Here is a 15,919-nt window from a genome sequence, read left to right on the forward strand (position 1 = left end):
GCAAGCTTGGTCTCGGTTATGCCTGCCTTATAAGTAGCTGTGTACATACTACAGTGGCTACAGGCTTTTCTTGTAGGGGATCAGATGGTTAGCTGATGGTGCACTTATATGGCGGTATAAGAATGGATTCTACTGTATATAGCAACATAATATTACAAGTTCACCCAACATGATAATTATTGTCACTGTAATAGCAAAGGAACACATATGATGAGGAGTGCGATTGCTTTTAGAAGAGTCTAGATGTGGATGTCTACGCTGTATGACCTGACAAGAATCACATTAAGATGAGTAAATTTTTATTGGCGCCTACACATCTTTGCTTATGGAGTCTGGACTAGCAATGAAAGACAAGGTAAGCATTCTCAGACAACTTATCTCTCTACATAAATAACTTTGAGCAGTTCAACTGTCTGTGTCCATACAGCCATTGCATACTCAATGTATTCTCTGCATAGTAAAGTACCTTTTGGTAGCTCCTCAACTTTGAATCATAAATGCGCTGGGGGACAAGCAAGAAGATAATGCTGATGTGCTAATAGAACAATTTTGTAATCTGTAAAAATATCATGTTCAGAGATGATACTACAGATGAGTAGGGGCAGAGATGTTAATTTGCAGTATATAGGCAACCTTTAGATAGAAAATAAGCTATGTATCAGTAAACTGTTTCCAAATATGCACACCCCAAATCTGTTGAATCCTTGTTAGCCAATTCCATGCATCCAATGAACTCATGTCCTAGAAGGTCGAAACCACTATGACAGGATTCTCGGTTTGACTACTTGGTACAGAAGTTGGCCATTGGCACATCAACTGCGAAGCACCGTTTGTTTTAATCACAGCTAACTGAGGTAATCAGCTTGTTTTATGTAAGTCAAAAGATCAGTTAACAAGAGCACACACATATATGTATGTCATGGTCAAATCGGTCGTTTAGTGTGAAGATTGCATATCGTTTATCTATACCACCAAACAAACTAGCACTTATGTATTCCCCTGAATTTCACAACATAAAGAAAGAAGCAACCAGGAACATATAATCAGAGCTTAAGGAGCTGTAGTTTCTGCACGCACAATTAGCTGATGAAGATCATTTCATCGGCAAGACTAGCCCACCATTTTGTGGTACTCTTCATCGGGAGATGTCTTCTAAAGACCCAAGCTACCACTATACTATGTTAAGTTATACCTCAAATTTCCTAGGTTCTCCTGCCCCGCAACTGCACCTCTAGCGCCACGACTTGTTTCTTAAGACGATCAATTATTGTTTCCAACTCAACCTTTTCTGCTTCTCGAGCTTCAGACGCCTCTCTAATCATTTCCGTTGTTCCGACTTCCCGTCCTGGTTGGAAAATGACTTGACCTGCATTGGTGGCTCTTGAATCTCTGACCTGAGCATCTTTCACCCGCTTGAATGGTCTAAGATAGTAGAGTGTTTTAGTAGAAATTACTCTCTTAACCACTTCATTCTTTCCATATACTAGACCATTATAAGATGCATCATTGATTCCTGCAAAAAGGAAGAGGAAAAGTATGCATTAACCTTTATACAGTCTTTAAGCGACTCCATTGCTAGATATGAGGATGAGATATTTTCATGTGCTATTTCATTACCTTTTGAGTTTTCTCTGTCCACCTTCGCTCTCTGATCTCCCTCTGCCATTACATTGCGTGTCTGCATTTCATCAATGCATTCTTCTAAGACATCAACATTAGTTTGAACATTAGTGGCATGAGTTACTTTAACTGGTCCTTGTCTGAGAGTGATATCACTTTGGACAGTAGGAAGCTCATAATCACTATTGTTTTGGACCATGATTTCCTTCGACTCATCTCTTCTTATGGTGACCAGATGTCGTTCGAATTCTTCATTTGGCTGGTCTGAGTTGGATGCTGCCATCGTCAACTTGGACAGTTCCATATAAATTGCACTCGCCTCGCTATCCTTTCTGAATATTTCATCCAACTCATTACCACTGATGGCCAAGATGTCTGGAAGATTTGAATACATGTCCGCTCCAATTGCAGCTCTAATGCCTTTGTTGCTTCTAGCGGTCGCTGCACCCTCGACTTCCCCATGTTCTGAACTGAAATTCTTCTCATCACACGGAATAACCGAGCCTAATGCTTGCTCTTCAAAATTCTCATTCTTGGTGACCGGCCCACACGATGGTTTATCAACTTCACTCACCAAAACTGCCTCTGCATCAGAGAAAGCTTTCTCAGCAACTTTGCGTGAAATTGCCCTACGTCTGCCTTTTCCTGCCCATCTTGGCACCAAATCCTTCACGGTTTCTGAATTTTGCTTTGTCTCGCCATCTTTCAAAATATGCGTCTCTGTATCCTGGCTTTCCGTCTTTAGAATGACACTATTCAGCCTCTCTTCCAGCGGAATCTCATCCTCTGTATCATCTTGCAGAGTCATCCCAGCCTCCAAGTGACGCTTTTTGCCACAATCTACACCACTGAGACTGAGACCATCAGCTTTCATCTTTCTTGGGCTAATAACTACAACATTAAGTTGTTTCATCCTTGCAGTATTAGCAACGGCGGCAGCACATGCTGACGAGTATTGCTTCCACCATTGTGCGTATTCAACTGTCATGCCCGGATCGCGTTGCGGAACGAAGAGCGAAACATTTTCAGGCTGCATTTTGTATGTCGCCCATGCCGTCTTTTGACTTGAGTTGGCACGGGCAACAGTCCCAGGTACGTCCTGATCGAAGCCGAGCTGCCTCGCGACACGGTGCGGACAGTATTGCTCGATGCATTGCATGCCGACAAGTTCGCAAGGTCGGAGACATTGCGCAAAGGATTGCAATCCCTTGCTTGCTGCTAATTCATTGCAGTGCACCCAGCAGCCACCTTTGGCTTGTGGCAGAGCAAAGCTACTGCCTCCGTACGGCCTCCATTTGAACTCATCCGGGGACATGAACACTGCATGGATGTGCCCAGGATCAAGCATCCTTCTGATATTGTACCACTTGGCAGCCCTCGGCATGCCGGGATCACCACCGTGGGAGTTGATGGCAGGGCAAAGCTCCGGGAAGCGCTCCCAGACCCATAGCTGGAGGATGTGCAGTGGCGCACTCGCCACGAACGGCTGATGGCTGGCGCCCAAGCTTAAGTGGCGACTGAGTGCGGAGAGGTCACTGTAGATGTTGGCAAGTACGGCAGGTGCGAGGGCCCAGCACCTGCCGCGCGCCAGTCCGGCGGCGAGGGGGAGCACGTCCGCTCTGACCACGTCGAATGACTCCACCGGAAGCACGTATCTGGTCAGCCACATGGCCAGAAACGCCCCGTGCTCGAGCAATGTGGCCGCCTCGGCCTCTCCTCTGCCGTCGCCAGCGGCACCAGCACCGGCACCGGCACCGGCACCGGTCTCCTCGATGAATTGCTTAACCCACAAGGTATAATTGACTCTCTTGCTCTTGCTCCAGTTGAGCGCGATCCGGACGGCTTGGAGCGCGTCCACGTCCCCGCGGAGCTCGTCCGGGAGCCGCGACCACACCGGCCTGCCCAGCAGGGGCAGGCCCCCGAGCACGGCCATGTCCTCCAGCGTCACCGTGGCCTCACCCCACGGGAAGAGGAACGTGTTGGTCTCGCCGGACCAGAAACCCGCGAGCTGGAGCAGCAGGTCCTCGTCCCGCCGCACCCAGCCCGTGGTCGCGAGAACGCCGTCCAAGATCCCAATTTTGCGCCACAGGCGCTCGTGCCGCGGCCGAAGCTTGGCCACCCACCGCCTCCACAGCTTGGAGCAGCCGGGCCAGTCCGTCCACTCCACCGCGAGCTCGTCGGCAAGAGGAACAGGGTCGGCATTGCGTGGCGGGGATGGCAGAGCGGGGAGGGGAGCGGCCCCCGCGCGGGGGAGGAGGAAGTGGGCCGATCGGGCGGTGGGGCTGGAGGGGTCGGCGCCGGAGACGATCGCGGCGGTGGATTCCTGGACCAGGAGGCCGCGGAGCTCGTCGTCGCTGGACATTGCGGTGGGGTTTCTGGGCTGGGTTGGGGTTTTCACGGCTGGAGAAAGGAAGCAGAGCAGAGCAGAGGCTGTGTGGAGTGTGGAGTGTGCCGTGTGGTCAGTGGTGGTTCTCCGCAGGTAGGGGAAAGTGAATGCGCGTCTTGGCCAGTCAGTACTTTCCCTACGCGGAGGACGAGCTTGCACAGGACAGGAGTAGCAGCAATGTTGCCATGCCCATGCTATGCTGGGGGCGGTGGACAAGGAGGCCGGCACTGATGTATGGGTGGCAGACGACCTTGGCTGATGCAAAACTTGATCAGCGCGGCGGGGCGTGTCATCGGAGGTGAAATTAGGATCTCGTCTCTGGTGCATCGATGGTCTCGAAGCATTTTTGGGCAGTGAAAATACATCAGTGCTGTAGCAATCCTACAATGGACCGGAAAGGTGACAAATTCTCAGACATAAAACCCGTGCGTGTAGACACAGAAACTTTCAGAAGAAATACGAACTGATTCACTATAAATCTGACGTCAGATTTTTGGAGGCTCTTGCTTTGTTTCTCGCAGCTCCTCGTCCGTCAGTACAGCTGCAAAACTGAATAATTGGACACTTTTACAGAGTCCACGTCTCAATCACTTGTATTTCCATCTATATTTTCTGACAAACAACGCACAGTATTTCCACCCATTTTTTATAAGAGCCCACATATCAGTCGCTTGTATTTTCACAGCCGGATGCTCTATATTCTGAATACTGCCCTTGCCTAGGTTACTTTCTTTCCTGATGCTAAGATATACTCCAACATTTTGAGATTGCTCGCAAATACAAAGTCAATGTCGTACATCAAATAATCGTGCATGGAGCATCTTACTAAATCCTTTGAAAAATCATGAAAGGCGTCTACTCAATGCTGCTGCTCATGTTGAGTTAGGCAACGGAAACAGATGTTTCTTTTGGACTGATAAATGGATCAATAGCGTCACAGTAGAAGATATTGCGCCAGAAGTTTTCAATTCCGTGCCTCCGGTCGTTAGGGAGAGAAGAAAAGTAGCAGAAGCAATGATTAGTGCAGTATGGATCAAGGACATAAAGGGGAAAATAAATATTCGCATTTTTCATCAGATCTTAACCTTATGGTAGGCGATCTCTGAAGTTCAAATCATACATGGTGCTGAAGACAAACGGTTCTGGTCGTGGAATTCTAAAGGTACCTACTCGGCGAAATCTGTTTATAAGGTACACTACGCTGCATCAATTATGTGTAATACTTCTCGCATCATTTGGAAGGCTTGGGCTCCTTTAAAATGCAAGCTCTTTCTCTGGTTGGTCGTCAAGAGGCGTGTCTGGACAGCGGACCATCTAGCTAAGCGTGATTTGCCTCATAATGTTGCATGTTGTTTCTGCAATATTGCGCAAGAATCGGTTCATCATCTCTTCATGGGTTGTAGTGTTGTAACCATCATTTGGAGTTCAGTGCTTCTTTGGGCAAATCTGAGAGACGCCATCCCTCAAAATGCTCCTGATTTCCGGGATTGATGGCAAAAGGCCAGAAATAGAGTCCATGGACCTAGAAGGAATTCCTTAAACACTATGGTACCACTAATTATATGGAGTATATGGAGGGAAAGAAATGGCAGAATTTTTGAAAACTCGCACACACCGCTTCAAGGAATCATCAATCAGATCAAGATTGATGCGATGCATTGGGCAGAAGCAAGTCTAGGTCGTTTTGTATTATTTTAGTTTCGTTCTTTTTGAGGCTTTTGTAGACAGTTGTGGTGGTCAGGGTTTTGGGTCTTTTTGTTTGCTGAAGTTTAGGTTGTCCTTCTTGTAACTCTGATGGACGTTGGTTGTGTATTTCTCCTTCTCTCTTTAATATAATACATGCAGTCTTCCTGCATGGTTCGAAAAAAAATACAAAATGAATGTGATTGGCAAGAAAGAAGCGAAAATCCTTTTTGGAGGCCGAGCTCCAATGAGGCCGTCTTTTGAAATATTCAAAATTCATATTTTTTACATTTCATGAAATTCTGAAAAAATATAGATATAAATAGAGGCATGATGCATGTGTGTGTAAATTTTCAGGGCGAAATACACTGAAATGAGGGATGTGCAAAAAAAGACAAACCTGAGGCTTTTTAACACATGATAATCCTTCTAGGCCATGATTTTTTCTTTTTTGTACAGATCGCATTTCAACGTATTTCATCCTAAAATTTTACACACATATGCATAACATTCTTGTTTACTTGTACACAATATTTTAGATTTTTTTGAACCTAAAAATTTTGATTTTTGATATTTTTTTTCAAAAAAAGCCTCCATGGAGGCCGAGAGCCAAAACGCCTAACTATCGGTTTTGGTAGTTAAATAAGTTATGGGTGGAGTCTGACATTTCTTAGTTTGGTGATCATTGTATAGTACCACAGTGCCATAGTCCGGCCAATATCGAGTACTCCCTCCATTTCTTTATGTAAAGTGTATTATTTTCGAAATAGTGACCAAGTCATATAATTATAGACAAATTAGGATGAAATTACCCTTGTCTAGTTCATTGATTATCGGAAAGTAAATTATTTAGCCTAGAAAAGTAAGAGATACATACAATCGGGAGAGATATACTTCCCAAAAAATTTCTACGAGAGATATATGCAATCAGGTGATAGATACTTTTCTTTTTCTGGAGGGCTAAGAACAGGATTACGAGGAGTTAGAACAAATGCACCTTACATAAAGGAACATATAAATGAATGAAGAGAGTATTTAACAAAATAGTATCACCTTTTGGGTTCCCGTCCCACTGAACTATCACTTTCTTAACAGTAGAAAAAGGCTACCACTTTAGGGGTAAACTGCGCTCAAACTACCACTTCAATTTCATAACCATTTTAGACCATTTAAGCGCGTTTATAACAGACGGGGCCCACCCGTGAATGTTGACGTGGCAGGAAAGTCGACTCCATTTTTAGACCGTTTGACATGTGGGGCCGCATCAATCCTCTCTCTCTCTTTCTGGCATTTCAACAAACACCTTCTGTGCATGGGAGGGAAGCAGGTGAGCTTCACCATTGCACCATACGTGGAGGCCGTGGGACAATTCGGCGGCCGATGCCACCGGCCAGGTGTGGTTGCTGCCCACGGCGAACCCCAAGCGCTGCATGATGCACCAGTAGCAACACCATCAGATGGAGCGATACGGAGCATTGTCATCCGTCATGGATCTGATACAGAGAGGAAGCGGCGGATTGGGAAGAGGAGTGGACGGAGGGACTGAGCGGACTGTGGTCTAGGGTTCATCGGAGAATATATATTTATGAGGTCGGAGTGGGCCAGGCTGACGTGGCAGACGCGCCCGAGCATGTCTGAGCCGCCCCATATCTGCCCTACATTTGGGCTGGATATGAGGGGCGTTGGATAGCCCGGGTGTTTAAGGCCGGTTTGAGGCGCCCGAGTGGTTCAACTTTTTTGACCGATCAGTGATCGGGCGACCTGCTCGGGCGTTTGAGGCACCCGACTATAGATGCTCTAATACATGTTGTTCTAGTGAAAGTGCAACTAATCTCCGGGTGATTTTGGTGATTAATAACAACATATGAGTCATTGATCTAATGCTCATTGATAAATAGATTTCAGAGAAGATCAATGATTGGCATGGCAAGGACTAGTGATTATGGACCCCTCAAAATTCTAAGGACAAGAATTGACAAAGCTCCAAGACTCTACATGTTTGGTTAAGTAACCCAAGATCACATTGAGTCCATTGGAAAGCCAATACTATCAAAAGGGGATGAGCTTTTGCTCATGACTTAATTGCTCAAGTGCTTAGTGATATTGCTCCAAAAATCCTCAACCACTTCTCCACATCACACCTGTCCAAAACCCTAAATGTCCATCTCGGTCCCACCAAAACCTTCGCATCCAGACCCACCAAGATGACCCCATACATTGCCACATATCAAACCCTAACATTTCGGTACAACCGATATGGACCTCGGTCCCTCCGAGATGGCCTGACCAAATTTCTATAATGAAGTTGCTTCATTTTGGAATTCCCGAGATGAAACAATCGAAACTACTGAAATGAGGTCTTGCCCTAGCCATTGCACTTCGGTCACACTGACTCATTCTGTTCGGTCTCACCGAAAAGCTTAACAGTCAAGTCTTTTGCACTAGTGGGTCTCACCAAAAAGCCTAATGGTCAAGTTTTTTGCACTAGTCGGTCTCACTGAGATTTTCTGATTGGTGCCACCAAGTTGGGTCAAAGACTTGTAATGGTTGGATTTTTGGTGCTGCCTATATATATATATATACCCCTCCACCCCCCACACCTACTCTCTAAGAGAGCCATCAGAACGAACCACTACTTCCATTACTCATTTTCTGAGAGAGAATCACCTACTCATGTGTTGAGATGAAGATATTACAATCCAACCATTTGAACCTTAATTTCTAGCTTTTCCCAAGTTACTTTCATTCAATCCCCTCTTTCTACCAAAGCCAAATTTAAGAGAGAGAGAGAGAGAGTGATTGAGTGTTGGAAAGACTACTATTTGAAGTACAAGAGCAAGGAGTTCATCATCAACAACACCGTCTATTACCTTTTGGAGAGTGGTGTTTCCTAGATTGGTTAGGTGTCATTTGGGAGCCTCCAAGAGATTGTGGAATTGAACCAAGGAGTTTGTAAGGGCAAGGAGGTCGCCTACTTTGTGAAGATCTACCCGAGTGATAGTCCTTCGTTGGCCTAAGCCATGATGGAATAGACAAGGTTGCTTCTTTGTGGACCCTTCATGGGTGGAGCCCTCCGTGGATTCGTGCACCCGTTATCCTTCATGGGTTGAAATCTCCATCAACGTGGATGTCCGATAGCACCACCTATTGGAACCACGACAAAAATCATCGTGTCTTCATTGTGTTTGATTTCCCCGATCCCTCCTTTACATTCATATGCAAAGTCTTTACTTTCCGCTGCTCAACTCTTAGACTTGCATGTGTAGGGTGTACTTGACTTGGTAGTATTGCTAAAACTTGCCCGCAACTAAAATTGGGAAAAGGATAAGTTTTTATTATCAAGTAGTCTAATCACCCTCCCCCTCTAGACATACTTTCGATCTTACATCTAGCCTTCGTTTTCTTTCTTTCTGAATGTTGTTAGTGAGTGTACTATGCAACAGCTATATTTTGCACCAAGATGGCAAGATGCTTTCATGTTTTCTGCTTTTTTGTTCTGTTATCGTTGATAGTGAAATCTGGTCCTTTTCGGTGACCATATCTCTACTTATACTACTTAAAAAGAATGTAAGGTTCTCGTTTCACCTTTCTTCTCATAACCTCTTCGTCCAACCTTCCTTTTGTGATAATCAATCACCTTAATTGATTTATCTTCTTAATCAATTTTACTTTAATTTACTTATCAAACTTCTCATAAAAAAATAAGGTAAATCACAGATAGGTTTTGATGAACATTTACTTACACAATCACATTAAGGCCTCATTTGGTTGCAGGGTATCCCGAGGGGATCCCCGATTATTCCCCGGGTGGAGAAACCACGGGAGGGATGGACCTCGGGAAACCGTGTTGGGGAATGTAGCAATAATTCAAAATTTTCCTACGTGCCACCAAGATCAATCTATGGAGTCATCTAGCAACGAGGGAGGAGTGGATCTACATATCCTTGTAGATCGCGCGCGGAAGCGTTCAAGAGAACGAGGTTGATGGAGTCGTACTCGTCGTGATCCAAATCACCGATGACCCTAGCGCCGAACGGACGGCACCTCCGCGTTCAACACACGTACGGAGCAGCAACGTCTCCTCCTTCTTGATCCAGCAAGGGGGGAGGAGAGGTTGATAGAGATCCAGCAGCACGACAACGTGGTGGTGGAAGTAGCGGGATTCCAACAGCGCTTCGCCAAGCGCTGCGGGAGGAGGGAGATATGCCATGGGAGGGAGAGGGAGGCGCCAGGGCTTAGGTATGGTTGCCCTCCCTTCCCCCCACTATATATAGGGCCAAGGGAGAGGGGGAGGGCGCAGCCTTGCCCCTTCCTCCAAGGAAGGGTGCGGCCAAGGGGGGAGGAGTCCATCCTCCCCAAGGCACCTCGGAGGTGCCTTCCCCCTTTAGGACTCTCCCCTCCTCTTGTCCCTTTGGCGCATGGGCCTATAGGGGCTGGTGCCCTTGGCCCATATAGGCCAAGGCGCACCCCCTACAGCCCATGTGGCCCCCCGGGGCAGGTGGCCCCACCCGGTGGACCCCCCGGGACCCTTCCGGTGGTCCCGGTACAATACCGGTGACCCCAAAACTTGTCCCGATGGCCGAAACAAGACTTCCCATATATAAATCTTTACCTCCGGACCATTCCGGAACTCCTCGTGACGTCCGGGATCTAATCCGGGACTCCTAACAACTTTCGGGTTACCGCATACTAATATCTCTATAACCCTAGCGTCACCGAACCTTAAGTGTGTAGACCCTACGGGTTCGGGAGACATGCAGACATGACCGAGATGACTCTCCGGTCAATAACCAACAGCGGGATCTGGATACCCATGTTGGCTCCCACATGTTCCACGATGATCTCATCGGATGAACCACGATGTCAAGGACTTAATCAATCCCGTATTCAATTCCCTTTGTCTAGCGGTACGATACTTGCCCGAGATTCGATCGTCGGTATCCCGATACCTTGTTCAATCTCGTTACCGGCAAGTCTCTTTACTCGTTCCGTAACACATCATCCCGTGATCAACTCCTTGATCACATTGTGCACATTATGATGATGTCCTACCGAGTGGGCCCAGAGATACCTCTCCGTTTACACGGAGTGACAAATCCCAGTCTCGATTCATGCCAACCCAACAGACACTTTCGGAGATACCTGTAGTGTACCTTTATAGCCACCCAGTTACGTTGTGACGTTTGGCACACCCAAAGCACTCCTACGGTATCCGGGAGTTGCACAATCTCATGTCTAAGGAAATGATACTTGACATTAGAAAAGCTTTAGCATACGAACTACACGATCTTTGTGCTAGGCTTAGGATTGGGTCTTGTCCATCACATCATTCTCCTAATGATGTGATCCCGTTATCAACGACATCCAATGTCCATGGTCAGGAAACCGTAACCATCTATTGATCAACGAGCTAGTCAACTAGAGGCTTACTAGGGACATGGTGTTGTCTATGTATCCACACATGTATCTGAGTTTCCTATCAATACAATTCTAGCATGGATAATAAACGATTATCATGAACAAGGAAATATAATAATAACCGTTTATTATTGCCTCTAGGGCATATTTCCAACAGTCTCCCACTTGCACTAGAGTCAATAATCTAGTTCACATCGCCATGTGATTAACACTCACAGGTCACATCGCCATGTGACTAACACCCAAGAGTTTACTAGAGTCAGTAGTCTAGTTCACATCACTATCTGATTAACACTCAATGAGTTCTAGGTTTGATCATGTTGCTTGTGAGAGAGGTTTTAGTCAACGGGTCTGCAACATTCAGATCCGTATGTACTTCGCAAATTTCTATGTCATCTTGTAGATGCAACTACTACGCTACATTTGGAGCCATTTCAAATAACTGTTCTACTTGGAGCTATTCCAAATTGTTGCTCCATTATACGTATCCGGCATCTCTACTCAGAGCTATCCGGATAGGTGTTAAGCTTGCATCGACGTAACCCTTTACGACGAACTCTTTTACCACCTCCATAATCGAGAAAATTCCTTAGTCCACTAGTTACTAAGGATAACTTTGACCGCTGTCCTGTGATCCATTCTTGGATCACTCTTGTACCCCTTGACTGACTCATGGCAAGGCACACTTCAGGTGCGGTACACAGCATAGCATACTGTAGAGCCTACGTCTTAAGCATAGGGGACGACCTTCGTCCTTTCTCTCTATTCTGCCATGGTCGAGCTTTAAGTCTTAACTTCACACCTTACAACTCAGGCAAGAACTCCTTCTTTGACTAATCCATCTTGAACACCTTCAAGATCATGTCAAGGTACGTGCTCATTTGAAAGTTCCATTAAGCGTTTTGATCTATCCTTATAGATCTTGATGCTCAATGCTCAAGCAGCTTAATCCAGGCTTTCCATTGAAAACACTTTCCAAATAACCCTATATGCTTTCCAGAAATTCTACGTCATTTCTGATCAACAATATGTCAACAACATATACACATCAGAAATTCTATAGTGCTCCCACTTACTTCTTTGGAAATACAAGTTTCTCATAAACTTTGTATACACCCAAAATCTTTGATCATCTCATCAAAGCATACATTCCAACTCCGAGATGCTTACTCCAGTCCTTAGAAGGATAGCTGGAGCTTTGCATACTTATTAGCATCTTTCAGGATTGACAAAACCTTCCGGTTGTATCACATACAACCTTTCCTCAATAAAATCGTCGAGGAAACAATGTTTTGACATCCTATCTGCAAGATTTCATAAATAATGCAGTAATCACTAATATAATTCCAACAGACTCTTAGCATCGCTACGAGTGAGAAAGTCTCATCGTAGTCAACTCCTTGAACTTGTCGGAAAACATCTTAACGAAAAGTCGAGCTTTCTTAATGGTGACCTTTACCATCATTGTCCGTCTTCCTTTTAAAATCCATCTGCACTCAACAGCCTTACGACCATCAAGTTGTTCTGCCAAAGTCTACACTTTGTTTTCATACATGGATCCTTTCTCGGATTTTATGGCCTCGAGCCATTTATCGGAATCCGGGCCCACCATCGCTTCTCCATAGCTCGTAGGTTCATTGTTGTCTAGCAACATGACTTCCAAGACAGGATTACGTACCACTCTGAAGTAGTATGCATCCTTGTCATCCCACGAGGTTTGGTAGTGACTTGATCTGAAGTTTCATGATCACTATCATAAGCTTCCACTTCAATTGGTGTAGGTGCCACAGGAACAACTCTTTGTGCCCTGCTATACACTAGTTGAAGTGACGGTTCAATAACCTCATCAAGTCTTCACCATCCTCCCACTCAATTCTTTCGAGAGAAACTTTTCCTCGAGAAAGGACCCGATTCTAGAAACAATCCCTTATTGCTTTCGGATCTGAGACAGGAGGTATACCCAACTGTTTTGGGTGTCCTATGAAGATGCATTTATCCGCTTTGGGTTCGAGCTTATCAGCCTGAAACTTTTTCACATAAGCGTCGTAGCCCCAAACTTTTAAGAAATGATAGCTTAGGTTTCTCTAAACCATAGTTCGTATGGTGTCATCTCATCGGAATTACGTGGTGCCCCTTTTAAAGTGAATGTGGTTGTCTCTAATGCCTAACCCATAAACTATCGTGGTAATTCGATAAGAGACATCATGGTATGCATCATATCCAATAGGGTGCAGTTATGATGTTCGGACATACCATCACACTATGGTGTTCCAGGCTGTATTAGTTGTGAAACAATTTCCACAATGTCTTAATTCTGTGCCAAACTCGTAATTCAGATATTCATCTCTATGATCATATCATAGATCTTTTATCCTCTTGTCACGACGATCTTTCAACTTCACCCTGAAATTACTTGAACCTTTCAATAATTCAGACTCATGATTCATCAAGTAAATATACTCAACATCTACTCAAATCATCTGTGAAGTAAGAACATAACGATATCCACTACATGCCTCAGCACTCATTGGACTGCACACATCAAAATGTATTACTTCCAACAAGTTGCTTTCTAGTTCCATTTTACTGAAAACGAGGCTTTCAGTCATCTTGCCCATGTGGTATGATTTGCATGTCTCAAGTGATTCAAAATAAAGTGTGTCCAAACGGTCCATTTGCATGGAGTTTCTTCATGCATATACACCAATAGACATGGTTCGCATGTCTCAAACTTTCAAAAATGAGTGAGTCCAAAGATCCATCAACATGGAGCTTCTTCATGCGTTTTATACCGATATGACTTAAGTGGCAGTGCCACAAGTAGGTGGTACTATCATTACTATCTTTTGGCATGAACATGTGTATCACTACGATCGAGATTCAATAAACCATTCATTTCAGGTGTAAGACCATTTTGAAGGTATTATTCAAATAAATAGAGTAACCATTATTCTCTTTAAATGAATAACTGTATTGCGATAGACATAATCCAATCATGTCTATGCTCAACGCAAACACCAAATAACAATTATTTAGGTTTTAATACCAATCTCGATGGTAGAGGGAGCGTGCGATGCTTGATCATATCAACCCTGGAAACACTTCCAACACATATCGTCAGCTCACCTTTAGCTAGTCTCCGTTTATTCCGTAGCCTTTTGTTTCGAGTTACTAACACTTAGCAACCAAACCGGTATCTAATACCCTGGTGCTACTAGGAGTACTAGTAAAGTACACATCAACACAATGTATATCCAATATACTTCTATCGACCTTGCCAGCCTTCTCATCTACCAAGTATCTAGGGTAATTCTGCTCCAGTGGCTGTTCCCCTTATTACAGAAGCACTCAGTCTCAGGTTTGGGTTCAACCTTGGGTTTCTTCACTAGAGCAGCAGCTGAATTGCCGTTTCATGAAGTATCCCTTTGTTCCCTTGCCCTTCTTGAAACTAGTGGTTTCACCAACCATCAACAATTGATGCTCCTTCTTGATTTCTACTTTTGTGGTGTCAAACATCGCGAATATCTCAAGGATCATCATATATGTCCCTGATATATTATAGTTCATCACGAAGCTCAAGCAGCTTGGTGGTAATGACTTCGAAGAACCATCACTATTTCATCTGGAAGATCAACTTCCACTTGATTCAAGCGATTGTTGTACTCAGACAATCTGAGCACAAGCTCAACAATCGAGCTTTTCTCCCTTAGTTTGTAGGCTAAGAAAATCATCGGAGGTCTTATACCTCTTGACGTGGGCACGAGCCTGAAATCCCAATTTCAGTCCTTGGAACATCTCATATGTTCTGCGATGTTTCAAAAACATCTTTGGTGCCTCAATTCTAAACCATTTACCATTACGCACTGAACTATCATGTAGTCATCAAAATGTGTATGTCAGATGTTCGCAACATCCACAGACGACGTTCGAGGTTCAGCACACTGAGCGGTGCATTAAGGACATAAGCCTTCTATGAAGCAATGAGGACAATCCTCAGTTTACGGACCTAGTCTGCATAATTGCTACTATCAACTTTCAACTACATTTTTCTCTAGGAACATATCTAAACAGTAGAACTGAAGCGCGAGCTACGACATAATTTGCGAAGACCTTTTGACTATGTTCAAGATAATTAAGTTCATCTTGTGAACTCCCACTCAGATAGACATCCCTCTAGTCATCTAAGTGATTACATGATCCGAGTCAACTAGGCCGTGTCCGATCATCACGTGAGACGGACTAGTCATCATCGGTGAACATCTTCATGTTGATCGTATCTGCCATACAACTCATGCTCGACCTTTCGGTCTCTTGTGTTCCGAGGCCATGTCTGTACATGCTAGGCTCGTCAAGTCAACCTAAGTGTTTCGCGTGTGTAAATCTGTCTTACACCCGTTGTATGTGAACGTTAGAATCTAACACCCGATCATCACGTGGTGCTTTGAAACAACGAACTGTCGCAACGGTGCACAGTTAGGGGGAACACTTTCTTGAAATTATAATGAGGGATCATCTTATTTACTACCGTCGTTCTAAGCAAATAAGATGTATAAACATGATAAACATCACATGCAATCAAATAGTGACATGATATGGCCAATATCATATTGCTCCTTTTGATCTCCATCTTCGGGGCTCCATGATCATCATCGTCACTGGCATGACACCATGATCTCCATCATCATGATCTCCATCATCGTGTCTTCATGAAGTTGTCTCGCCAACTATTACTTCTACTACTACAACTAACGGTTAGCAATAAAGTAAAGTAATTACATGACGTTTATGTTGACACGCAGGTCATAAATAAAT

The 15,919-nt window shown here is 44.6% G+C and overlaps 1 protein-coding gene across 1 annotated transcript; it reads right to left on the minus strand.

Moving 5' to 3' along the window:
* Window positions 1–935: 935 nt before the first annotated feature.
* On the minus strand, window positions 936–4,099 carry LOC125506021. The gene is made up of 2 exons (XM_048670906.1): window positions 1,618–4,099; window positions 936–1,513 (listed from the first exon to the last, which is right to left on the minus strand). Exons 1-2 carry the CDS (start codon window positions 3,980–3,982, stop codon window positions 1,203–1,205), a joined length of 2,676 nt encoding a protein of 891 aa, XP_048526863.1. The 5' UTR covers window positions 3,983–4,099; the 3' UTR covers window positions 936–1,202.
* Window positions 4,100–15,919: the final 11,820 nt, after the last annotated feature.

The sequence above is a fragment of the Triticum urartu genome, chromosome 5 (assembly GCF_003073215.2).
Source record: "Triticum urartu cultivar G1812 chromosome 5, Tu2.1, whole genome shotgun sequence".
Classification (NCBI taxonomy): Eukaryota; Viridiplantae; Streptophyta; class Magnoliopsida; order Poales; family Poaceae; genus Triticum; species Triticum urartu.

What these genes read in the sequence shown, in the direction of transcription:
- LOC125506021 (XM_048670906.1), bottom strand. Translation starts at nt 3,982, where the DNA reads ATGTCCAGCGACGACGAGCTCCGCGGCCTCCTGGTCCAGGAATCCACC. An exon ending in GGACAGAGAAAACTCAAAAG is followed by an intron (nt 1,514 to 1,617) that starts GTAATGAAATAG and finishes TCCTTTTTGCAG; the next exon opens with GAATCAATGATGCATCTTAT.